At 45.8% G+C, this 25337-nt stretch overlaps 1 protein-coding gene across 3 annotated transcripts in view; it reads left to right on the top strand.

Annotated features, from left to right (window-relative positions):
* The window catches only part of Sl (small wing phospholipase C gamma 1), a 69617-nt gene that overhangs the window by 22294 nt on the left and 21986 nt on the right, over positions 1–25337 (top strand). For 2 of the 3 annotated variants that reach the window (XM_077686588.1, XM_077686589.1), the window contains exons 18-27: positions 815–937; positions 13162–13339; positions 14933–15250; positions 15356–15422; positions 18945–19102; positions 19311–19407; positions 19505–19592; positions 20112–20236; positions 21515–21560; positions 22344–22446. In XM_077686588.1, coding sequence (XP_077542714.1) covers positions 815–937; positions 13162–13339; positions 14933–15250; positions 15356–15422; positions 18945–19102; positions 19311–19407; positions 19505–19592; positions 20112–20236; positions 21515–21560; positions 22344–22446 — 1303 coding nt within the window. The remainder of the gene's footprint in view (positions 1–814; positions 938–13161; positions 13340–14932; positions 15251–15355; positions 15423–18944; positions 19103–19310; positions 19408–19504; positions 19593–20111; positions 20237–21514; positions 21561–22343; positions 22447–25337) is intronic. The other variant, XM_077686590.1, reaches the window with a different exon arrangement.

The following is a 25337-nucleotide window of genomic DNA, read 5'->3' as shown; positions in this document are numbered from 1 at the left end:
AACTAAACTTGTATTTTAGGTGCAGAGTACCTTAGGACCGCAGAATGTCCGTCCGCATCCGTGCGCATAACATTTACAATCGCAAAAAAATCACACGGGCACCGGCAAGATTCGAGCCTGTGTCTGGTAGACCAGACAGAGTTAGTGTCAGTCGTCTTACCCATTGGGCTACGACCGTGAGTTAGTTCCCGAGAGTCAAACGGCTTACTCCCTCGCCTGTAACGGCGCGGAGTACCTTAGGACCTCCCAATGTCCGTCTGCATCCATCCGTGCATACACCACCATCAAACGAAATTTGATTTGAGCCGTGAGTTGCAGTTTCATTTGTGGAATAATCAAGGTGCAACTCACGGCTCAAATAGAATGACGGCCGGGCACAAATCGGATGTCACTCGGGGCGCAACCTGGATGTCATTTCGAGTCCCCGTACTCCGCACCCTCGCCATCATCCACGGAGTGGAGATGCTGCCATTTTGTCTTCATGGCCCTTTTAACTAGTATTATGTGGTTTATTGTAGTTGTTGTTGTTTCATGTCTTTATTTCACTTGAATTGTCCCTGGGGGCTGCTGTGAAATGAAAAAGGAAGAGAAAAAAAACCCCTTGGATTTCTGTTTTAGCTTTGGTTGCCCAGCTCAGGCTACTCTGTCGACTACCAAAAGACTTACCGTGTTCCTCGTAGACCCTTAAAACGTGGCTGTGGTCTCGTTTTTTTTTTTTTACTAGTAGAAATCAATGGTGTTTTGATGTTGTATGTGATGCACTGTTTGGCAATCTTTATTTGCTCACTGTTTCACTCTGCTGTTCTGTGTACAGGTGGTACCATGCAAACCTGACACGTACTCAGGCAGAGGAACTGTTGAAGCGTGTGAAGTGTGACGGTATGTTCCTGGTACGCCCAAGTGAAAAAGAGGACAACTGCTTTGCTATTTCCTTCAGGTATGTGTTGGAACAATGTCGAAGTGGTACTGTGAAGTTTGTTATTCGCTACTGCAAAGCAGAGAAACTTTACGGTGGAGGCCATGTATATTTAGTGACCAGTTTCAGTGTGGGTTCAGAAAAAATGCGGTTCTTTGTGACCATTGGTTTGTCTCCCACAGAACCCGATGTCTTAGAATAACACTTAAAATGTAGTTGCCTGAAGCATAATACCATTTACGGTGGGGTTTCGGTGGGAGGGGGGTGTACCACTGGTCAGTTGGAGCAGATGGTGTGTCGTGCGGTGTCTGGAGGAATAAATGGAGGAGCCAGTCATTTGACGTGGTGCACGCTCCCCTCTCCTCTCTCACTGAGCTGCGAGGAGGAAAAAGTAATGCACCTCCTTCCATGTTTAAACGTTCGGAGTCATGAAATAATGACAGCCACCCTTTCGTTTGTCCCACCTATGGAGATAATGAGCCGCTACGTCGTGAAGTTACCTACCAGAATGTTGTGCTTGTATCCACTAAGCTTGTAGCATCATCACACATTCTTGATGCTGTCAAGAGCTCTATTCCTGAGACCTCTGGTACCTGACGGAACTAAGGTGTGCACCTACCAAATTTGGGACTGTGAATCGAATATGAATAGTGAAATACTCAAATCGAATAAAATGTTTTCAAATACAAATAGTAAAAATTGTCTCCATATCGAATCGAGTATTTTCAAATATAAATATATTTGCCTTAGTGTGTATAGAGATTCTAAAACACAACTACAAAAACAGTTTAGTTAGGCATTCAGTTCTCAACACAGCAGGTTCATGTACTAGTGCTTGATTAGCATATGGTACAAAAATGTAACAATCATATGTTGAGACAGGATGGCAAAGCAGTGGAACAAAAATTTTGATACAGTGCTGTGAAGAAATTTGGGTTCTTTAACATGCTGTGAATGCAGGAAGTAAATTTGTCTTGCCCCTCCAGTCATTGAAAGGAAGCTGGGCATGCTAGTGGCTGGCAGTAACAAGTGATAACTCTTGATCCCTCACTAATGCCACATACTGATAGGAAACTTTTTGGGCTCATATATTGAAACGCAATTAGTGGTCCACTTCAGCTAACATACCCCAGAGTTAGCGTTCTGGTGCTTTGTGTAACTCTTACACGTGCCAAGCTTTTTTGGCATAGCTTTGCTGTGGTGCGGGGAAGCCGACCCATAGGGGCGTGCCACCGTGCAGTGGAGCTTGAAAGTTCGCATCTTGGGCAGTAAGCCGACTTTTATTGCTCTGTTAGTACTTGTAAATGTTGAATATTGGAAAACATTGGATACTTTGAATGGTAAAATTGTGCTGCGAATGTCAAATGGCACATGCTATTTGTGAAGTATTTGAAGTTTCTAATATTTGCACACTTCTACACAAAACCCCAGGTGGCCCTTGGTAACGAAGTGTGTAGACACAGGCACAAAGTGTAGATAGAACAACGCCTGGGATAACCTTTGCAAGCACTCCACAGCATGAAACCTGATGTCTTTCAAGCGTACCAAAGCTGTGGCGAATTGCAGAAGCCAAAACCAACAGCTGGGGGTCTTTTCTTTATCATCAAATAATTCATATACTGACAGAAGTAAGGTTTGATATCAAACAAGAAAACTTGAAGGACACAAACAACTTACTCCTGGTCATCCCCAGTGGGCTGACCATTGATTCCTGCAAACATCTCAGCTTTCTCCTCTAATAAAGAGCCCCCCCCCCCTCTCCCTCCCTCTCTCTCTCTCTCTCTCTCTCTCTCTCTCTCTCTCTCTCTCTCTCTCTCTCTCTCTCTCTCTCTCTCTCTCTCTCTCTCTCTCTCTCTCTCTCTCTCTCTCTCTCTCTCTCTCTCTCTCTCTCTCTCCCTCCCTCCCTCCATTGTAAAGGTCAAATGCACTGGCAAAGCACTTTGGACATACATCCAGCTCTTCACACTACACACATTTGTGCAGTATAAAAAGTCTGCTAAGCACAAGTCTATTCAGGACATCAAGTGATTTTTATGCCAAAGGGCATTCTATCGCAAAAAAAAAAAAAAGTGATCACACGACTTCTACAATTCTACATTCTCCCTCAAGAAGCTTAAGGTTGCTCTGGGTGCATGTAAGACTGCCAGATGCAGACCATCACATACGCAATGAGTTAATGCCACCACAGAGATGCCCTCAAAATTCTCCTCTTTCTTAATAAAATGTATGTGTAGTGTATGTAGATAGAAAGCTTTTATCTGGTGTCACCCGCTTCCTTAAATTAGGGTGCACTGTCGGAAGATATGGGGAGTCGACTCCAGAGAGCCAACAAACCCCACCGAATCCACAGGGCACAGGTGACAAAGGGGGTGGCCGTCTGATGTGCGGCTTTCGCCGACCAGAGCGGCAAGAATGAGCAAGAGCCCTGAACGAAAAAAAAAACAGCACAACGACTTATATTTAAACAGACAAAGTACTGTACAAGCACGAGGTAATGAATCGATAGTGACAGACAATTTAGATCGAATTCTCTAGATCAAGCAACAGTTCAATATCAGGCAAAATTATACAATCAGGATCGTTAACAAAGGAAGATTACGAATCGGAGCAGTTAACTAAAAGAAAATGAACAGTTCGATGCTTATGAGAGACAGAGTCCCCAGCATATTCACCGACCGGGCCGGACGATGTACCGCTGTCGGAGGCGAGTCGGCTACCTGGGAAGCGTGGCTTCGCTGTAGGCCAGGCCATCCGAGACGATCACGGTCATTCGAGGCCCGGGAGCACGTTGGAGTCCTCCAGGGCGCGGGTCGCCGATGGTGTGATGTACAAACTGGCAGGTGCAGTTGTCAATCACGACGTCCAAACGTAGCTGGTTTGTTTAGGCGCGGCTCCTCCTTTTATAACCGTGCCGGCGCGGAGGGGGAGAGCACAACACACAACGCGCCTGCCGCCGTCAGCGAATAACTTCACTCTTCTCCCTTCTAGAATCATCGCCGCTCTTTAGCACTGGCAAGGCCACGCGCACCTCCTCGAAAGTACTGGAAGCTTCGACGAAACCGGAGCGGCGGGGGTTTTATTTTTGTTGTTTTCTTGCCGGCGAGCCGGCGGGTGATCGCGTTACCGTCTCTTCGTTCGAGAAAGTTCCAGCCCTGTCTCAGGCGAATAGAACTGAACTGAATGAATCGAACGACTGCAAGAAGAATCAGGCGCTGTACAATAAAAATGAAAAATTTATAAGGTACTTTTAGACGTCGTACGCTCGAGTTTGTGACACAGCCCCCCAGTTTCAGAATATTATGCAATAATATTCCCAAAACTCACAAAGTCGTGCGTACGCGTCGTTCACAGTTAGTGAACAAAAGAGGCTGTGCCTACTAACACAAAATCAAGTACAGCCCAATGTTCTTCATAAGAATAATGACAGGTACAGAATTCGCGTACAGAACAGCGGTTTGGCACAGATTTCTCAACAAATACACATCCTAGGGACAACTCATAAGTTTAAGAACAATGAAGTTCTAGCATTCGAATTAAGCCATTGCCCATAATAATGTCTGTCCAGTAGTCATTACAAGTGCGAAACTCATGAAAATACAGCGTGCGTTCCAGTGCGAAGGTCTCGTTGGCTTCAAATACAATGAGTGTACGTCAGTACTCAGAAATACATACAGTGCACTGATACAATGAAACGCATCAGAACCATAACTAATATGTTGTTCACAAAACAATAACATGCTACCGCAAAGTTCACGAATGTCACCACTAGTAACGCCAACAATACACGGCAAATGTACTGTACAATAGGTAATACGAGCGTTCACGCAAGAAGCAACTAGTGCGTGAATATACGCTGTACAGCCAGAGTGACAAAATAAGTACAAAGTTCGCGTACAGTACGACAGAGAAACGTTGAATACAACGTTCGAGTATAGAGTACTCGACGGGAAAATACAACTCTGTTTTACACAATTCCACTCATATCCCACGTGCATGCCTAAATTTGCATTCTTCATGCTTAGCCCGTGTCTATCGGGCGCTTGCGTAACTGCGCTTGCGGAATTCTTCTCTTCGGAAAAGATCCTTTCCAAATGTCGCGTGAAGCGAAAAACTCTTTCGCCGTGATACCGGGCCCGCGAAAATCGTGTGCGCCGTGATACCGGGCCTGCGAAGTCTGGGCCTTCGTCTGGCGAACGTTGGAGCGTCTAGCGACTTGACCTTCCGTCGCCTTTCCTCGTGCAGTAACTGACCGGTGTTTCTTTACACCTGCCCGATGTGTGCAATGCCGGCACGCACGTTTGCTGTTACGCTTGAGCCCAAACCTGCACTCTTTGTTTCGGCAGCTCAGCTGCTTGCCGAGTTTTGGGAGGCCGGTTTTAATTGACTTGCTTTTTACAGGCTCTTTGGCACTCCTTTCTCTTCTAAGCGGCACCGTCACAGGGGCCGCAGATTTTGAGAGCCGGAACCGTGCTGGCTTCGCTTTTGCCGGTGCTGGAGTTGCGACGGGCACGGCTTCACCTCGATCCGAGGCATCGCATCGGGGTTCTTCTTTCGAAAAAGCGGGTGGTTTCTCTCCCACCGCTGAAGTCACAGGATCGTCGCCGACGCTTATGTACGGCGCGTTCCCTCCGTGGAGTGCGGCTCCGCTTCGCAAGGGGGTTTCAAACTTGACCTTAGAGTCAGTCTCTTTGCTCCTCGAGCTGGCAGTTACGCATGCGGCGCTAGTCTGCCCAGAGAGTTCGCAGTCTCGAACTGGGTCTTCCTGCACAATGAGCGTGCAATTATCCGTTTCTTTCGGAAAGACAACGGTTTCCTCGGGCACTCTCCCCGCAATATCGGGTACCCCTTCGTCTAGAGGGTTCGGCCCCGACATCGTGATGGCATCCACAACCGGGATGTTATCTCCATCCTCAAGCTCCGCATCACCTGTAGGATCATCGTCCTTCCAGGTCTGAAGTGGTGCGCTTTCGCACATATCTGGAGGCGTTACCTCCTTGCGGATCGCGGATGAATCCGCCTCTTTGCTTCTAGAGATATCCGGGCGTTCCTTTATCGTTTCAGGGTTAGCACTTAGGCCACTATACCCTTCTCTCGCATTTTCCTCATATGATGAGGATTCCGCCTTCAACCATTGTATCTCGAGTCGCCTTTTTAGAATCTCGAGTTCAGCTTTGCGTGCTTTCTCTTCTCGCTCCGCTTTCGCTCACTCCCTTTCTGCCTCTGCCTGGCGGGCTTTCTCTTCTAGCTCCGCTTTCTCTCGCTCCAACTGAAGTTGTCTCTGAAATTCTTTCTCTTTCAGCCCTCTCAGCCTCTTCTCGTGCTGCCTGTCTGGCTCTCTCAGCCTCTTCTCGTGCTTTTTCTGCCTCTTCTCGCGCTGCCTGCCTTGCTCTCTCAGCTTTCTCGTTTTCTTCTTTTTCTTTCTGCGCAACCCACTTTCGTAGTTCGGCCCCTGACAGGCCCAGCTGACAGCCCAACGCTACGATTTTCTCTAAATCCATGATTGCAAATGTATCGCAATCTAGCCACAATACTCTAGCCTCTAGCTAGGTATATCTACACAGAGAAAGTTTACAAGAGCACCCGCTTATAAAGGCAGTAGCAACCTATGCCAAAAAAGTTCCAGGCTCTTTCTCCTCCCCACCGCTCTCATCAGACGTCCTGTCGCGGACGCCAGAAATTGTCACCCGCTTCCTTAAATTAGGGTGCACTGTCGGAAGATATGGGGAGTCGACTCCAGAGAGCCAACAAACCCCACCGAATCCACAGGGCACAGGTGACAAAGGGGGTGGCCGTCTGATGTGCGGCTTTCGCCGACCAGAGCGGCAAGAATGAGCAAGAGCCCTGAACGAAAAAAAAAACAGCACAACGACTTATATTTATACAGACAAAGTACTGTACAAGCACGAGGTAATGAATCGATAGTGACAGACAATTTAGATCGAATTCTCTAGATCAAGCAACAGTTCAATATCAGGCAAAATTATACAATCAGGATCGTTAACAAAGGAAGATTACGAATCGGAGCAGTTAACTAAAAGAAAATGAACAGTTCGATGCTTATGAGAGACAGAGTCCCCAGCATATTCACCGACCGGGCCGGACGATGTACCGCTGTCGGAGGCGAGTCGGCTACCTGGGAAGCGTGGCTTCGCTGTAGGCCAGGCCGTCCGAGACGATCACGGTCATTCGAGGCCCGGGAGCACGTTGGAGTCCTCCAGGGCGCGGGTCGCCGATGGTGTGATGTACAAACTGGCAGGTGCAGTTGTCAATCACGACGTCCAAACGTAGCTGGTTTGTTTAGGCGCGGCTCCTCCTTTTATAACCGTGCCGGCGCGGAGGGGGAGAGCACAACACACAACGCGCCTGCCGCCGTCAGCGAATAACTTCACTCTTCTCCCTTCTAGAATCATCGCCGCTCTTTAGCACTGGCAAGGCCACGCGCACCTCCTCGAAAGTACTGGAAGCTTCGACGAAACCGGAGCGGCGGGGGTTTTATTTTTGTTGTTTTCTTGCCGGCGAGCCGGCGGGTGATCGCGTTACCGTCTCTTCGTTCGAGAAAGTTCCAGCCCTGTCTCGGGCGAATAGAACTGAACTGAATGAATCGAACGACTGCAAGAAGAATCAGGCGCTGTACAATAAAAATGAAAAATTTATAAGGTACTTTTAGACGTCGTACGCTCGAGTTTGTGACATCTGGGCAGTGTGCCAAACGCTTTCCATGGGCCTGGAAGCAATTGTTGTACTTCTACTAAAGCAAAGAAGGGATGCCTTGTCCCCTATAAGCTATTGGCCAATTCCCCTGAGCTGCTTGAGCAAGTTGTTCAAAAAGATAATGAATTGAAAACTCGTGTTCTGCAATACTGTGGTATACTCGATAGCTGCTAAGTAGGGCAGATCCACGACTGGCCAGTTTGACCAGGGGTACGTTTTTTGTGTTCCTAAAGTTTTCGCATTCGATTCCAAACCTTACTTCCCTCTGTATATAAATTATGATAAAAATGACCTTCAGCTGTTGGTTTCAGCCACTCTGCAAATGTGCTTCCCCGCTGCTTTGGCACACTTGAAAGCGATCAGGTTTTGTGCTGTGGGTCACTTGCGAAAAAGCACTCTTGTCTGCAAGCAACACTGTATACCTACCTTCTTCGACTTGGGAAAGGCATACAACACTACTATGTGATATGGTATCCTGCGTGGCTTCGAATCTTGTGGTGTATCTGGAAACATGTTGAACACACTAGAAAGCTACCTGTCTGAATGAACATTTCGTGTAGTAGTCAGTGCAGCACTTTCCAGAACATAACTCAAGAAGACAGGGTCCTGCAGGGCAAAGTACTGAGCTGAGCACTTCTTATCGTCAAGATGAACACACTTTGAAAGGCACTACTGCCCACAATTTTTACGATACCTACGTATGTGGATGATAATTACATCGGTTTTAAATCTTCTAACTTTGCCAGATGCAAGTGGCAGGTACAACTGAGTGCAAACAAACTTGCCAACTGGGCTGATAAGAATGGTTTGAAAATTAGTCCTGAAATGAGAGCCTGTGTTTTGTTCTCCAGGCAGCATGTCATCTGGCCGAAACTCGTGATTCGAGTTAATGGAGTAGCCGCCCCTGTAAAAAAAGGAACAAAAGTTTTTGGGAATTCTGCTGAATGTAATTCTGCTGAATGCACTTATCCTTTTTGAAAGTTTATTGACTGTGCCTATGGACTATAAGAGTGTTCGTATGGGTCTACCTCAAAGATAGTTTTGAAGATGTTTGACCCAGAGCTACATCTGGGGCTACACCTTGTGTTTGGGGCACTCTGCTCAAGCCCCATACAAAGCTTATATATTAAATGCTGTCAGTAATGCCCACTATCATCAAAGACACAGCAGCCAAGAATTTGTTTTAAAATCATTTATAACTATCTATGCCTTTCTTTTCACAACTGAAAAGGAAAGATGATGACGTCAAGGTACGTTTTCACAAAACCTACAGAACTGCTAACACCGACCTCATTGCTCCTTGCAAATGACTCCAATGGGCTGTGACCTATATTGTGGAGAAATTGACAAATGAAATGACGGAGAAAACTTATTTTACAACATTTTTTTACATTTGCAACATTAATACCCATATACCACTTTTTACATGGATGCCTCAAAGTATATCTCTGCTGTGTCATCCACTATGCATGGCCCCCACTTTAACAGCTCGGGTACTTTGAAACAAAATGCTAGTACCTTTACGGCTAAAGCTCTTGGCATTTTAATTTACGCTGGAACTCGTAGCACAAATGAAAACGTCACAGTTTGTCATCTTCCCAGACTGAGCGTTGTCACTGCTTTACGCTCCCGCAAACCAAGCAAAAGCGTGGTTGTAAACTAATTAAGGTGGTAATTTCATTGTATGACCCGCCGCGGTGGCTCAGTGGCTAAGGCGTTGCGCTGCTGAGCACGAGGTCGCGGGTTCGATTCCCGGCCGCGGTGGTCGCTTTTCTGATGGAGGCAAAAAGTGAAAACGCCCGTGTGTACGAGATTTTGGCGCACTTTAAAGATCCCCAGGTGGTCAAAATTAATCCGGAGCCCTCCATTACGGCGCACCTCATCGCCTGCGTTGTGTAGGCGCGTTAAACCCTACTATCGATCGAATGTCATTGTATGCTTTCAAACTCACTATAGTGGGTATCGAATGCCTGGATGCAGCGGCATTTCGGGCAACAAAATTACTGAACAGAATGCTGCTGTAGCTGCGCTCCTCAGGGGCTGAAAAACGATGCACTGATCTCCTGAGAGGATATGAAGTTGCCTTAACGGCAGGGGCTGCATCAACAGTGGCAGCAAGAATGGGACAAGCACACAACAAACTACATGTAATAAATCCACACATAGGGAAATACTGCGCAGGCAAACAGAATAGATCCACTGAAGTATCTATGTGCAGACTGCGAAATAGGCCGCACTTAAGCAACACATTCCTAACTTTTAAAGGGCACACCACCTTTTAAGAGTTAAAGGGGCACTGACACAAAAATTTCGCATCTTGTTTTTTTGGTTGCGATAAGTAGCTAGTGACCTACTTATCACCTGTAGAAACCTCATTTGCTTCAGCGTGCGACGGTTGTTTAATTAGAGGCATTTTCAATTCGGCCAGTCACAGTTTCGGTTTCAGCGGGTGCCGCGAACCGATGGATTTTGTGTGAACAAAGCTGACCATATGACTGTCGGAGGGGTATCACAGAGCAGAGCTACCGTAGCACTGTCGAATCCGCATCGCCGGTAGTTTCTGCGAATGCCCCTACGTACTGATCTCGTAAGCCGCTTAATTAAAAAGCAACCGTGGACGTGACGCAGGCGCTGCGAGTGCAAATGCTACCGCGGCTAAAGAACGACGCGCGACGCTCGAGACATGCGAGCTGGTAGCAGCCGGCCGGTCTGCCTACAGGTGCGTTCGGCTTAGCACTGCGGCGGATATTCGATTGCCGCTCTCGTAAGCGGTGTAGATGACAATTTTTAATGCAACCCGACATCGCATCATTAACTCCTTTCTCGTATAAGCTGCCATGTTTGCGACTTGGGTACAGTTTCGTGCAGCGATAACAAGCTATCACTCGAGCTACCTGCGCCGGCCTGCCTGGGCCACTTCGCGGCCGTGGCCGCCGCCTGCACAGCGACCGTGCGGCTCGCTCAGTGGGCTTTTCGTGTCTCCGGCGCGTTTTCACGTCCAGTGTAAATAAAAAGTAGAAACAGAGTTCCTGGAATCGCTGTAGAACTTTGGTCGCGGCTAGCTGCCCGATGAGCTGACGAAATCACGGTGCCTCCGCCGCCAACGATCGGGTCGTTCGTTCTCGAGAGCAGAAGCTCCGCCCTCCGGCCCTCCGATTGGAGCGGCGAGCAGGGCGAGCCGGCGCAAAACGCCGGCCGTGCGGAAGCGGCAAACGCAAACTCGTGACGTGTTTGGATGTTGTTTATTTACAAAATATCCTCGGGATGTCGATTGCGCGTGGTCCTCTGATGGCTGCTCGGTTGTGTTTCGCACAGTTTAAAATTGATTTTAAATATGTTCTAGGCTGTATTCGCCGCTGATATTTTGCAGATGATGTATATGTGTTCACACCAATCTATCTCCGAAGTTACCTCGCCTTCAAAATTTTGTGTCAGTACCCCTTTAAAGGAGCCATGAAGAGAAAACACAAGTTTGGTTCATTCAAAAGATTGCCTCGTTAGAATCATACTGACACCACTTTTAACACAAACGTCGCTCAAATAAGCTACATAATTAGGAAAAAAGGGAATGACCATGCGACCCACCAGCTCATTTCCCGCAACAGAACCTATGATGTCACTCGAGAATGCTCTGCGATTGGCGGAGGCCGGCAGAAGCAGACGCAAATCAGGTAGAGCTTACAAACCAGCCGAACGAGCGATTTGCGCTTAAATTTAGGGCACATTCTTTACAAAGCAATAAGAATGATGGGACAAACAGTCGAAGTTACGAAAGCACATGTAAACATAGAAGTACTGATGCGTATTGCTGTTCGTACTGCGCACAGCATGCTTGGTTTAGCTGCACAGCACTATGGGGCTTGGGGTTGTCTCAGACGACACTGGCCGATTGACGCAAGTAACGGTGTCTTACGTGACCACATTTGTCGAGCGAGCACTGTTTCAGGGAACGAATATTTTCTCCCAGAACAAAAACAAGCCAGGTTTAAATACGGGCAAAAACAAACCAAACGCTTGCCACGGTATGGTGGCGCCATCTAGGTTCGGGTAACGTAAAGAAACGCGGGAACAAAGCAACACCGCTGTACAGGGTGGAGACAACCTTTGAACGATCCCGTGCCGCCGCAATTGGGCCAACGTGCTCAACGCGTTGTTCTTTTCATTTCCCACGAGACCTAGCAACGCGAAACAGACAATATGATTCAAACTTCTTCAGTAAACCGCGTTGCGGCGATAATTTTAGCGCGGTTTCGACACAATGATTTGCTTCGGCGGCGAGCGAGCGACCCAAAATGGCGGCGCCAGCGTATACGTGTCTCTACCCTGTACGGTGGATGCGCGAATGAAGGTATTCTAGGCTGCAAAGTGGTCGGTTCCTGTGATGTCATTGCAGACCCCGAAAACAAACGATTTAGCGGGAAAATCAAAATTTTAACTTATATTGTTTAATTTCTCAGTGAATAAAGCATCGTTTGTATCCGGACAAGCGCTGGGGGCACTATAAAACACGAAATCTTTCGAATAAAACCAACTTGCATTTTCTCTTCATGGCTCCTTTAAGAATGTTCACGACCCCACAAGTTTGTGACATGTGGAGAACAGCTTTTGGCACTTAATGTGTTAAGTGTGCATCCTGCGAGGATGCCAGACGACACTTCCCTGGAATTTACACTTTCAAATTTCCACTACCACACCTCGTAATATCCTTAACAGACCAAGAAATGTTCACAAACAGACGTCTTCAACCTACCTTGCTGATATTAGATTCTTAAAGCATTTCTTACAGCTCACAACCTCAGGCCTTCTGAGTGTTGGGGGACGTCCTGAGGGTTTCTTCGTGTGCACTAAGAGCCACAACATGCCGGGGGGTCCCAAACGCCTTCACACCTTCACGCTTGTCAACTTCACCCACCATTATTACCATTTTCACATATACACATGTACAGCGCTTTTAGTAATGTCATACTGATGCCATGCATGTTTTAGCCACAAAATGGATGACCACCTAACTTAGTTTTGGCACTCTTTGGCCTTGGATACTCTTGTGCCGTACACACACGCATACATTTTACTTTATGCTCTCCGTGGCACAAGCCATTGGTAGTGTAGGGAACAAGGGGCCAAGAGGAGTCAAGTTGTCATGCGTAATCAAGGTTAATTGTAATACGTTGTTAAATTAGGCTGAAGTAAAATAGTTGCCAGCTGGAAGTATGTTAGCTTACTTTGTCGAATCTCTTTATATTAGGGTTTTTTGGGTTCAATTTTTATCTTTCACTGACTCCAGCAGTGCTACAAAAACGTGAGGAGAAAGTGATACTGTGGATTGAACGTAGCTCGGTTGCTCACTAAAAAGAATTTTAAAAAAGAAATCAGCGTAAGATGCTTGGTGTAATTCTGGTCTGGCTATTTATTTTTCCTTGTTATAAATTGTTTTTGCATCAAAGATTTGTCCTTGGAACTTTTTCTCCTGTCAGTGCTAATTTTTGTTAATGTTTGTTATTAAGAATACCTTTTCTATGTTTTTTCTTTTTTAGAGCAGAAAATAAGTTGAAGCACTGCCGTATCAAGCAGGAGGGTCGCCTTTTTGTCATCGGGACATCCCAGTTTGAAAGCCTCGTCGAGCTCGTAAATTATTACGAGAAGCACCCGCTGTATCGGAAAGTGAAGCTCAAGTATCCTATCAACGAGGAGATCATTCGCCGAATAGGAACGGTGAGCTTTAATTTTTATCCTTGAAATGATAATCAGTTCATCTCTAGATCTGTGTAAATGCTACAGGCGAGAATTGCATCATCCATTGTAATTGCAAAAAAAAGGCTAAAAAATTGTTTTGTTTAACTGATTTCAATTTTGAACATCAGTACGTAGTTCTTATATGATTCACTTGAAATACATTTTGTAGATTTTGGCACCGACGTCAAAGATTAAATTCTTATGAAGTGGGATTAAGAACTGGTTGGCCCCTAAGGAAAGGTCAGAATGGGTAGGGAATGCGTGCTTTTGGGCTTACAGGCTTGCTTGGCACTCCTGTGGCTGTGCCAAAAAACCAAACAACATTTAAATAATTTGGGTAAAGTCCGTCCCCCCCCCCTCTGGGTGCTCCTTTAGAATAGATTATGTAAAAGAAATCTCAATTTAGGTACACTGGCCACCTAAATGTGCCACCCAAAAGAAATCTCTCTCTCCTAATGTACAAGTGAAGTCCACGGGGGCACCCCACGGGGGCAGCAAAAAACTTAGAATTAACCGAACTTCCAATTGAACAGAAAGCACATTGCCATTAGACCGGAACAAGTCACCCTCCTTGATTTTGTCTAGAATCTTGACTTTCGTCAGCAGTTCGAGCATACGACGCGGTTTGCCCGGATAGTTGAGGCTTATGGCTCAATTCGAAGCCTGGAGCGTACACCGCACAAACTGCTCACACGGAGCTGTGCGCAACAAAGAAAGTTGCGGACCTGAAGAGAGAGACAGAGAGGCGTACGCTGGCGCGAGTCTCAGCTGACCCGCTCCTTTACGAGCGTGCGCTGCCTCAGTTGCGATGGCGCCGACATAGTGCAGGGCACGGCGATATTTTGGCGCTTAAAAGTTTTAAATTTTATCGAAAGGTGACGGCCACCTTGATGCTTTTTATTTGAAATAACTTCCAATTAACCAATATATTGGCTTTTAACTTCTAATGATCGAGTGATTTCTTCAATTGAATTGCATGTAAAATTGCCAGGAACGGAAAATCACTTTTAAGTAGGTAACTGAAAATTCCAATTAAGCGACTTCAAAGTATCGTGAGTCAACTGCAGATGATTCATAGTTGTTGCAAAATATTGCCCGATTTAGACTGGTCAAAAAAAGGCTGTACATTCAGCAACAAGCAAAGCTTTTGCACAAAGTGGACCTGAACACACAAATTTAAAAATTGCCATATTTATTTGATTACAAGGCGAGGGTGCAGTTTGTAGAGTAAAAAAAATTGCCTTATATTCATACTGAGCTTCGAATATAAGGCTTTGAAACTGCGGATCTGGGAAAAAAACCTCGCCTTTATATTCGAATAAATACAGTACTCCTTATGGAGGTCGCACAATAACACAGTTCTGTGCATCTAGAAGCTTGGAGACCGTACTTTATCACTTTATTTGAGCTGTGTTATTATGTGAATTTTATGTAAGGATACCTATTAAAATTTCTGCATTTGATTAAGGTTCGTGTTTCAGTGTTCATGTTCCATCTGCTGGGGGTGGTGCACATGAAGGTTGTTTGGGCCCCTTATATTCACCGCTATGTGCTTCTTTGTGGTCCACCTAGGACTGCTTGGCACCAAAGCAGCTTGATCCCTCTGTGGCCCAGGAGTCCGAAGACAGCCCACTGCACTTGGGTGGCCCTGCGGGCACCTACATGGACCCGGACAGTTTTTCGGGCGCCTTTCGGGCGACTGTGAAGGCCCTGTACGATTACCGGGCCCAGCGAGAGGACGAGCTCTCCTTCTGCAAACACGCCATCATCACCAATGTGGTGCGCCAAGACGGAGGCTGGTGGAAAGGCAACTACGGGGGCAAGCGACAGCACTGGTTTCCCGCAAACTATGTCGAGGTGCTCGAAACGCAGGACACATCCGACGACGGGGTGAGGACGTGCAGCCCCCGTGTGGTGGGCTTATTATTGCAGCCTTGTGGACGAGGCCCGTTTGTCCATTGAGTGCCAGCCTGTGACGTTTCCTTCCTTGTCTAGTCTGCAGATGCAATGCCCTTGGGTACCTTGCAAAAAGGCAGCATTGACATTGCTGGGTGCACAGTAGGCAAGTAGTCTCTATTGCTTATTGCATGAAGTGTTTGTCTGCATGTGTGCTAGTACTTGTTTGAAGGATGCATGCAGTTAGTGGTCAGGCAGGATATGTGGTGGTGGGATTAGTTTGGGAAAAGGCAAAAAGCACCCAGTGCAGGTAAAGAGTGGGAAAAAAAAAAAAATGGGGGGAAATAATGAGTACCTACGTGTCATGTTTACAGGGATTCGATTGCTGTGCTGGCTGCGCAGAAGGCATGTGCTGCTACATCCTCCTACCTTTTATTATTAAGTAATCTATGCTGAATCCGTACTAAGCCTTGCTTTTCAGGATTGATAGAAACAAAACTAGCCGCTCAAGCTTAGTGTGTGCTTTGCAGTTGCCAGCACCAGCGTTCTTCATGTGTGTGCATAGAAGAACAATAGTGCGTTGGGAAAGCTAGCACAAAAAAGAAGGCAGGTGACACAAGCACCATGTCGTCGGCCTACTTTTTTTCCAGTGTTTCGTTTATTGCGCTAGCTTTTCTGGCGTGCATCAGTGCCTATTCTCCCAATTTTCTATATTTCGAACTGTTTCTTGTAGTATATCAGTCCCTCATCCATGTGCCAAGTGTTTGAGACATAGTGTTGGCACTCCAGTTTCTCTTTTGCCTTCGCTGCTGCTCTTACTAGTTCGGTAACAGCTGACACTTTGCAGCCACAGTGTGGGAGTGCCAAAGCAAACGAAGGGTAGTGGCGTTTCGTATATCGATGGCTCCTGTATGCGCCCACGTTCGCTGTTGTGTACTTTTACATCTTGTGGCTTAGTCTACACTGTCCTGGAACACACCCAATAGTTTCACATCAGCCAGCCAATTTTTCACGCATAAAGATGGTACCCGATTTACTTACATAAGAATGCACTCGTGTAATATACACGCCTCTCCATGGCTCAGCCAGTGGGACGGAGCGAGTAAGTGGGCGGGCGGGGGACGCCGGTGTGGCAGTGACACCAGTGTTGTTCCATTGACGCGCTCGGTGACGCTGGTGTTGTTGCGGCAAATGACATTTTTGGGATTCTGTCAACACCAACACCGAAGCGGTCACTACGGAGCCAGGATTTATATACACCCCCCCAACAGAAGGATTTCGATGCCCCGCCAAAAAGATTCCACAACCACGGGCACTGTGTCTGCCCAGGGATTTAAACACCCCCACCCCCCCCTCCCCCCCTCCAAAAAAAAAAAACGAAATTCTGGATGAACCCCGTCTGTGGAGGAGCCGACCGACAATGCATTGTCACAGATATCACCGGACAAACCTACGCAAGCGACAACAAAGACAACGTGGTCTGCCATGCACACATGTTCGACGTGTGTGCATGGCATCAACGTCGAACATGTCGAGCATCAAAACGGCATCATCGCAGTGGCTACCGCTGTAAAGAAAGTCTTTCGCTTGCATTGTCGGAAACAAAGGAGCGCCATGGACATTTTTCCAGCTATGTCTAGAGGTCAACAAAATAGGCAGTGTGCACATTGAGCAAGCAAAATATTTGTCTTCTATTCATTTTCCGTCGCATGCGTGGTCGCGTAGCGGTACAGCAGTCTGCGAGGCGGTTTCCTTTTTTGCATGCTTATAGTTGTGCGTTCAGCCAAGCATACATTGCCGTAAACTGTTCTAATTGACATAGCGAAATAATGGATATAACGAAATAATTACGGCTCCCCATCAACTTCGTTATAACGAAGTTTGAGTGAACTAGTATTTCAGGCGCTGGAGAAAAAAGCGCAAGTGGTATTGTCAAAAATTAATTCCTTCGTTTTTATAATGCTTATTTGAATGCCACAATAGAATGTAAACAATGAAAACTGGTCAGGTAAGATGGCCACTTTGACTGTCTTGTTTTCCATATTTTTATTCTTCCCTTTTATGACATGGCAACTAATCCGCTTCCAAGCCTTATTTTCCCTCAAGCACCTGAGGTGCCTATGCCTCTTACTCCATGCTCTTGTTGTTTTGTTTTGTTTGTTGCTTCTTCTCTTTATTTTAAGTAATTTTTCCCTGGGACACTTTGCATCACAGGAGACATACTGGTCTTCTCATCCAATTTGGACCCTAGCTGTTTTCCCTTGTTTAAAAAGGGATAAAGTGGGGAATTTTCGGAATCTCCCTAGGTTTGACATACACGGGCAGCCTTCTCTTATGTTAAGCTGGTTTTTGAACTCTTTGAGCTCAGGTGCGACATATTTGCTGTCGTGCTATTTTTTAAATAGTGCTATATTTGAGCGTATACTGTACGTTTTTTAAAGTAACTACAGGTGATTCCACAGCACTTGAAATTATTCGTGCTGTGGCTACCTTTTTTTATCATTCATAAAAAAAGGGGGGGGGGGCAGGTTATGTTCAAACAATTTCTGACATGATCAACCAGCTGAACCTTTTTAACTTTGACTTACTGTAATTACCCGATTCTAACGCGCACTTTTTTTCCGGAAAAATAGGTCGAAAAATTGCATGCGCGTTAGAATCGGATACGAAACCGAAACTGCCGAAACAACGAAAATTTCGTCCCGCCCATCGCCATCTCAAGATGGCGCCAAAGCTTTTAGCGACGATTTTTCGGACGCAGGAAGCATAGGCGCCTAGGCTTTTCTATCCATGCTCACACAAACCGTCAAACCGTTCCACTTGAGCACTTGATAACAACAACAGTAGTGCCAAATATGAATTTCGCAACGCAAAAACAAAACCTAAACTGCTAGTAACTTGCTGAAAATGCCAGGCACACTTGCTAGACATGCGGGGAACCATCAGAAATAACTTTTGGCGGGATAAGGCTGCCCTTTCTCCGAACCAAAGTGAATAGGTGGGGTCATTTTCAAGTAATTATCACCTCTCAACGCTGTCGGATTACGAAGCTGACAACATTATTTGGTACTTGACTTGCCAGGAGCCTGTTGACAAAAAAATATTATGGTAATGCAGCCTAACCACGATCTGCAGCCTTTTTTGTCAAGTGCAGCAGCCACGTCCCCTTCCTCAAAAACACACGCACCTCAGCTCGTGAAAAACACTGTCAAAAATCTCAGTGTCGCCGGAACGGGAAAATTTAAACTGATTCTAAAAGTGAAATGCCTAGACTAACCACTGGCCGCATAAGGTGTACGAGAAACGACTAAAACATGCCGAAATAGGCAGTATGAATCACTGATCACCGGTGATCGATTTGAATTGGCGTGGTAATGAAAGAGTTAAGTGACTGAAAGGTACGCATGGCACATTTTAAATGTGTAGGAAAGAAAGCAATAATGTAGCTTCTTTAGGTTGTTAAGCGCAGAGTTAAAATAGTCATGTTCCGGCATACCCCTTTAATTTTATTGTTCAGCTTGCTAGCAACAGTCAAGTCAGTCTGGGCAAGCTAGCCATGGCGTTCTAGTTGGTCATACAAAAGGGTTGAAATTGGGAGGTGTCTGACTGCTGCCAGTGTTGATTCCACTTCCTGCCGTGGGCGTCGGGCACTAACTAACCTTGTACCTTCCTCTGAATGGTTGCGCAGACATCCTGCAGAGCTGGCCCGGCAGAGGACAGGACTGGGTGTTCCGCATCGTGTCCCCAACCCAGCTGGTGCCTATTGAGATTGCGGCCCCTTCAAGGGAAGAGATGCAGGACTGGGTGCTCAAGATTCGGGAGACGGCCCAGTCTGCAAACGACATGGTCAGACCCGCACAGTGTGGGAGTGTCAGGCTGCATGTGCCTGTCAGAATAAGGGTTCTCGCTAGCTTCTACCCTAATTCCCTGGACAAAGATGTGTAGCCAAGGTTGTCGAGAACCACTGCATGTCTGGGGAGAAATTCGAGTGATGCCTTGTCTGGATCTCTGTAATGTGACACAGCTAAAAGAGACATGTTGTTTGCTGATTCAGATACAACAAAGGCGAGAAATGGAACGAAGTTTGAGGCTTGCTAAGGAACTGTCCAACCTCATCATCTACTGCAGATCTGTGCAGTTCTGCCCTGAAAGTAAGTAGGCAGGGTGTTGTTGCTCAGCGGCCCATGTTGTGGTGGATCAAAGTGACCGTGTTTTTTTACTTCACTCTACCTTTTTTTTTTCCTTTAGGAATTGGGAACTTCACAGAAATGTCATCGTTTCCTGAGACAAAGGTTGAGAAGTGGATGAGTCCTCAGCATTGCTCTTTCTTCCTCAAATATCCTTTTCCTCGAATAACTGCTTTACTGGGCACTTTGAAATCGCTTCATTGTGCTTCAGTGTCCTGTTGTGGCATACAATATAGCCTGCATATTATTACTCACACGGCAGAAATTGGAAATAAATTCCTCATTATTCAGTTTCTACTCTATTTGGACTTTGGGGGAGGAGTAGTGGTGCAAAATGCTCAGTTTTTGTCCAGGAACTTCCAAATTATTGATGCTTTTAGTTGGGTAAGTATGTAATGATGAATTTGTTCACTGGGTTTTGTTTAGTTATTCATTGGAGAATTCCGTGCCTCAAAATATGGCCTTTGGCATGACCAGAGGCACTCATTGCAGTGGCCCATGTGCTTCTGAGGAGGCATTTGGCAAGCATAGGCAGTGCTATCCTGTGTTTCCTTCAGCAGTGAGCCATACAGTATGCAAAACTGTTGCATACCGTTGAAACTGCAGTGCACCCATAAGGAAGGAGTTTTCCACAAATGCACTTGAGTGCACCCTTAACCGACCTGCACGTACCACCGACTACAGTTCAGCCGAGTGTACCCCAAGGGGAGCCGTATTGACTCCTCAAATTACGATCCTGTGCACTTGTGGAACTGCGGCTGCCAGATGGTGGCGCTCAACTACCAGACACCAGGTGAGCAGGAGAAGCCTGGGGGCGGCACGGAGCTTGTGTCACATTCCCTTCTGTGAATTTTCAGCCATTTTCAGCCATTTTCAGCCACTTTGTAGTGTTTGAGGAAGTATTGGATGGGGAAGGGAAGGTGCTGCGAAACACTTTAGCCACCCTATAATCCAGACCTCTGTGCATGTCCATGGGGTATCAGTGTGGAGCAAACGTCTCTGGTACTTGAAAAGCATTTGTGGTGAACTGAGGGCAGGGTTGCCATTTGTCTAGATTTTGATTGACAAGGCTGTATTTTTTGTACATGCTGCTGATTTTCTGTTGAACCCTAAACCAGGTATTCCCCTCCCCCTTTCCTTTTTTGTTCTTTGGTTTGAAGGAGAGGGGGAGGGCCTGACTGAACACTTAAAAGTAACTGTGCATTGGAGCTGTGACATGTTGTCCATCATGCCAACTTCCTTGTTATTATGCATTTTTCTAGCAATTTCTCGCTGCAATAGATTTGTACGCTTGGGGGCTGCAGCTTGTAGAATTACAGCTCTGCACTCATGACTAATTGTTTGCAGTGAGAAGCAATGAAAAGGGATTAAAGGGACGTTGGAGTGAGCTATAAACATTGTTTAACTACCTTACCAGAGTAAAGTCTAGAATGCATAGACCATGTTCTGAGTTCTCTCAGCTGCTATACATGCATTTCGCAACAATCTTTCGAAAGTGCCGTTCCTTTTGCACCATCCTTTCCGCCAATTTGCTGACGGCTGCTTTGACGACACAGGGCCAAATCCGCAGAGCTAAATTTAGCAGATTTCCAGTGTATGTTTAACCTCTGCAGCCTGTGCATGGACATCAAAAAGTCCACATTAACTGCAAAATGCTTGAAGATTAAAAACTCGAGGGCTGACATAGCATGGTAACATGTTGCAAATTAATGTGATGTCATTATGGTAGTTGGTGTGGCGGCGGAAAATGTTGCACTGATGTTCTGCCACAAAGTGCGGATAAACTAAGGCTTTAGAATTTCTGTAAATATTCAAATAATAAAATATGTGGGTTAGACTGTGCAATGCAACCGCAAATAAGACTTGGAAAATTTTCACTTCAATGTCCCTGTAAGTACATGGTTGGCAGGTTTTGAGTCATTTACCTTAGCCACCTCCCCTTGGTTTTCTGTTTGGCTGCAGGTGGCAGCCTCGGAATTGGTGAAGTCCTTGTATTGACCAGAATAGTAGATATCTCATGAAAGAAAGCATAAGTGATTTTTGTTCTTGTGTTTTGTATTTTGTCTTGCAGACCGACCAATGCAGCTGAACCAAGGCAGGTTCTTGCAGAATGGAAAGTGAGTGGCTTTATTGCATGTCGGTCTCCCTTTATAATGGGAGCGAATGAAACTTGCAGTGCTGGATACCCTTGCTTCCTGGTTTCAAATTTTGTCTACTTTTTTTTTTTTTTTCTTTTTTTGTGGTCGCGATAATCTGGATTTTTTATTGGCACCAAAATTTTGTGAGTTTGAAAAATGGGAAACGACCAAGTTTCAATATGGCTTGTGCCCATTAATGTTTCCTACGTAAGAAATGTGTCACTGTTAGCACTGTTCTATGGACTGAGGAGGTCATGAGGGGCCCTCGCCCATTGGGCTGCAACATGTGCACGAGAGGGGATAAGGATTGATGTCAGTATGTGAGCTTCCGACGGCATGCATATCCTGTGTGTGCTTTTAGCACTGTTAATACGAGGTTTCGTCTGATGCTTTCACCGTGTTGCTACCCACTGCGGCGGCGCTGTGGTTAACGTGTTGTGCTGCTGACCACAAAGAACATGGGTGTCATCCTGGCCGCGGCGGCTGTTTTTCTGATGGTGGCAAAAAACGGAAATGCCCTGTGTAGGGATTTCGGTGCACGGTAAAGGTACCAATGTGGTCAGGATTAATCCAGAGCCCTCCTCTAGGGCACGCCTCAGAGCGCTTGTGTAGCTTCAGGGTGTTAAACCCCCAAAATCATATTTTTAAATATATGTAAGTCATAAATTTCATGAAAAAAAACAATGGTATACTTTAAACGGAATAGCACCACTAACCAATGCATTTTTAAAACATTGTGAATGCTTCCTGATTTCTTTGAAGGTCTGGATACGTTCTTCGGCCTGATTTTATGCATGATGATGGTTACGACCCTTATGACAGGACAACCCTGAAGTCTGTCCATCCAGTCACACTGTCAATCAAGGTAATTTGTTTCAAACTGCTCTTTTTTTTTTTTTTTTTAATTTGCTGACTTCATTGCTTGGACACAACTATTGGCACACTTGTGGTTCGGCAGTAGCCTCTCTCATTATTAGAGGCCGGATTTTTAGGTATTAAAAATGCGCGTCTTAGGTGCCAAAAGCCGGCAGGGAAAACAACATTTTAGGATTTCAACGTCAAAAATATAGGCAACGTAAAGTTTTATATAAATGCAAATAATTTCAAACAAAGACGTTAGCAACTTGTATCTACAACAGGAAAACAATATCCTATTGTTTATGATGGCACAAGGGCACCAAACAGTTGAACATAGCCGTTAAATTGTCCCATAAAACTGCTCAATAATGACGATCCATTGGCCTCATTCAACAAGTGCACTGCTCACATTCATGTTCAATGGCCACTGCCTCTTGTTCGAGCATCGCATATAGTGAAACAGGCATGCTAAAAAATACTTGAGAGCTGGGAATACTGCTTTAAAAAAAAACGCTATTTTGTCTGCCTGACTCAAGCAAATTACAACAAAAACAGACACAAAAATTTAATAATAAAGTGAAACAATTTATTAGGAAATTGACATGTTCTTACATAAGGACTGTTAGGTACAACTCTGGCAATTTTTTTATATACAATGGTGATATCCAAATTGTGCAGGCAAGGCGTTCCAACGCTGCCAAACACACTTCCATGCATTTCAAGAACATTTTTCAAAAAGTGCTCAAGAGCCAAACAGATTTTTGGTGGAAAAGCGTGTCTTACAGTCCGTTGGCAGTGTGAATTTTAATGTCTAAAGAAATTCCACCTCACAGTGGTGTTCCACCGTTGGCTCTCCAGTAAAGGGGTGCTCTACTAATAAAGGCGTGTTGGATTCTCAACCGTTGCATTGGAAATAGTTGGATTTTAATATGCTTCTAGAAACGAGGATGCGTCTGCACATGTCTGAAAAAAATCAGTTTGGAAAGCACGCGGAAACGTAGTCTAAGAATCACTGTGAAAAACAATAGCAAATTACGACCATTTCTAGGTTTTGGGACTCAAAATGGTGCCTCTTGTCACTGAGAATGAGTGTCCCATTCCGCCGGGGCAAGCGATTGTTTTTTGGAATTGATTGAACTTGACGAAAGCAAAACTTGAGGCTAAATAGTGTTCATATATGTGCCGATTTATAAAACAGGCATTTATTGAGATTTAGGCACCAGTGCCAAAATAGGCATTTATAGGCACTATAAAAACACCGTGAAAGCCCTTCTTCACCTCTAATTCATGCTCATATATCAAAGTGGGGTAGAATAGGAGTGCCAGGAACAAAATAGGCATTTGCCTAATATCCGGTCCCTACTCATTATGCCAACTAAGCAAATTGTAAATGTAATGGGGAGTGCATAACTTGTGAGCAGCACAAAAGGCAGATTACATGAAGGCCTTAAAGGAGTAGTGATACGAAATTTCAAAGCTGAGATAACTATGTAAAATGCTTCCTTTTTATCAGGAGATATCTCCCAGCAAGTTTCAACATTAACCATTCAGTATGACATAGTTTAAATCCATTTTAATCTTTGACCCCAAGAGAAAGCCCAGAGCAGGCCAGCATGACATCATCTGCTCCTTGCCCCAAACTGCGGGGCTCCCGTAACGTGGCCGACGCGCTGGCTGCAGTTGGCTGCGCCGTGTGTATCTCGTCGTGGTTTTGGGACTGATATCATGGTGCCCGGGCGCGTCGGGATAGTGAAGACCATGGCCCGTCTGGGCGCGCGCGTGCTCACGCTTGTGCGCGCCTCCAGACCGGCAGTAGTGACAAGAATGGTGACGTCGCGAGCGCTCTCCTGTCCTGGTGGCCGTTTGGCGTTCGTTTTGCCGAAACCGAACCTGACACAAATAAAGGAGGTTGTAAATGATTGTTTACAGTGTGATCGACCGTCTAATGTGCCATTCTATGATTAGTGGGATGGTAGGCACCCATAGCAGTGGAAAAAACCTAACTCAAAAATTTCTTGTCAGTACTCTTGTCTGTCTTTGTATGTGTCGCTTCCAGAACAAGGCTGTTGTCACGTTTACCTTTTCCATAGGGAAGACAAATGGTGTGAGGTGGTGCTTGCTCAGAGGGCTGATCCAGGGTGGTTGGAGGGAAGCACAGTATGAAGGGCCAGGGGCACAGAAAGAGAACTCTGGATGCCCAAACTAATCTAACCTAATCTAACCTAATCTAAAAGGGTGCCATATTGGGCTAGTTGGTGGTTTTCAGATACGAAGGACGGACAGAGTTACACACCACAAGCGCTGACTATCAACTGATGGCTTTATTGCAAGCTGCGGAAAATAAATAGCCCACTCACAGGGAAAAAATGCAACAAGTGCGCACAAAGAGAGAAGAAGAGAAGGATGCCCAGCCAGTCAAACTATTATTGCGTCACTGAATTTATCGCCACATCCACTTTTCTCTGGCCTCCAAGAATGCGATTTCCTTTGGCGTGATAGCTAACGAGGGCACACTAACACATTTATCACCAGCTCTTTCAATCATTGCAGCTTCAACAAGTTCCCTCGTGGTCTGGTTCCTGCTCTTAAAGATTACTGTTGTGTTATCGAACACAGGGATTCGACCAGCACAGAGCAGGCAGTCACGTACGTGCTTCCACACGCGGCCTTGTGAAGCCCGACAGACATTGTAGTCATGTTCTTTCAGCCGTTCATTCAAGCATCGGCCTGTCTGGCCTATATATTCCTTACCACGGGCCATAGGAATCTGGTACACAACGCCGCTTTCGCATTCAGTGAATTTTTTCTGAATGTTCGCTTGTTTTGCACTTGGGTTAAATGTACAGAGTTTTATTTGGCGTACAATTAATTTGACAGTGGTTACTTTAATATTGAACC

The sequence above is a fragment of the Haemaphysalis longicornis genome, unplaced genomic scaffold, assembly GCF_048455015.1.
Source record: "Haemaphysalis longicornis isolate Haplotype H1 unplaced genomic scaffold, Haemaphysalis longicornis Haplotype H1 scaffold_1, whole genome shotgun sequence".
NCBI lineage: Eukaryota > Metazoa > Arthropoda > Arachnida > Ixodida > Ixodidae > Haemaphysalis > Haemaphysalis longicornis.
This window is presented reverse-complemented; position numbering and strand designations above follow the sequence as displayed.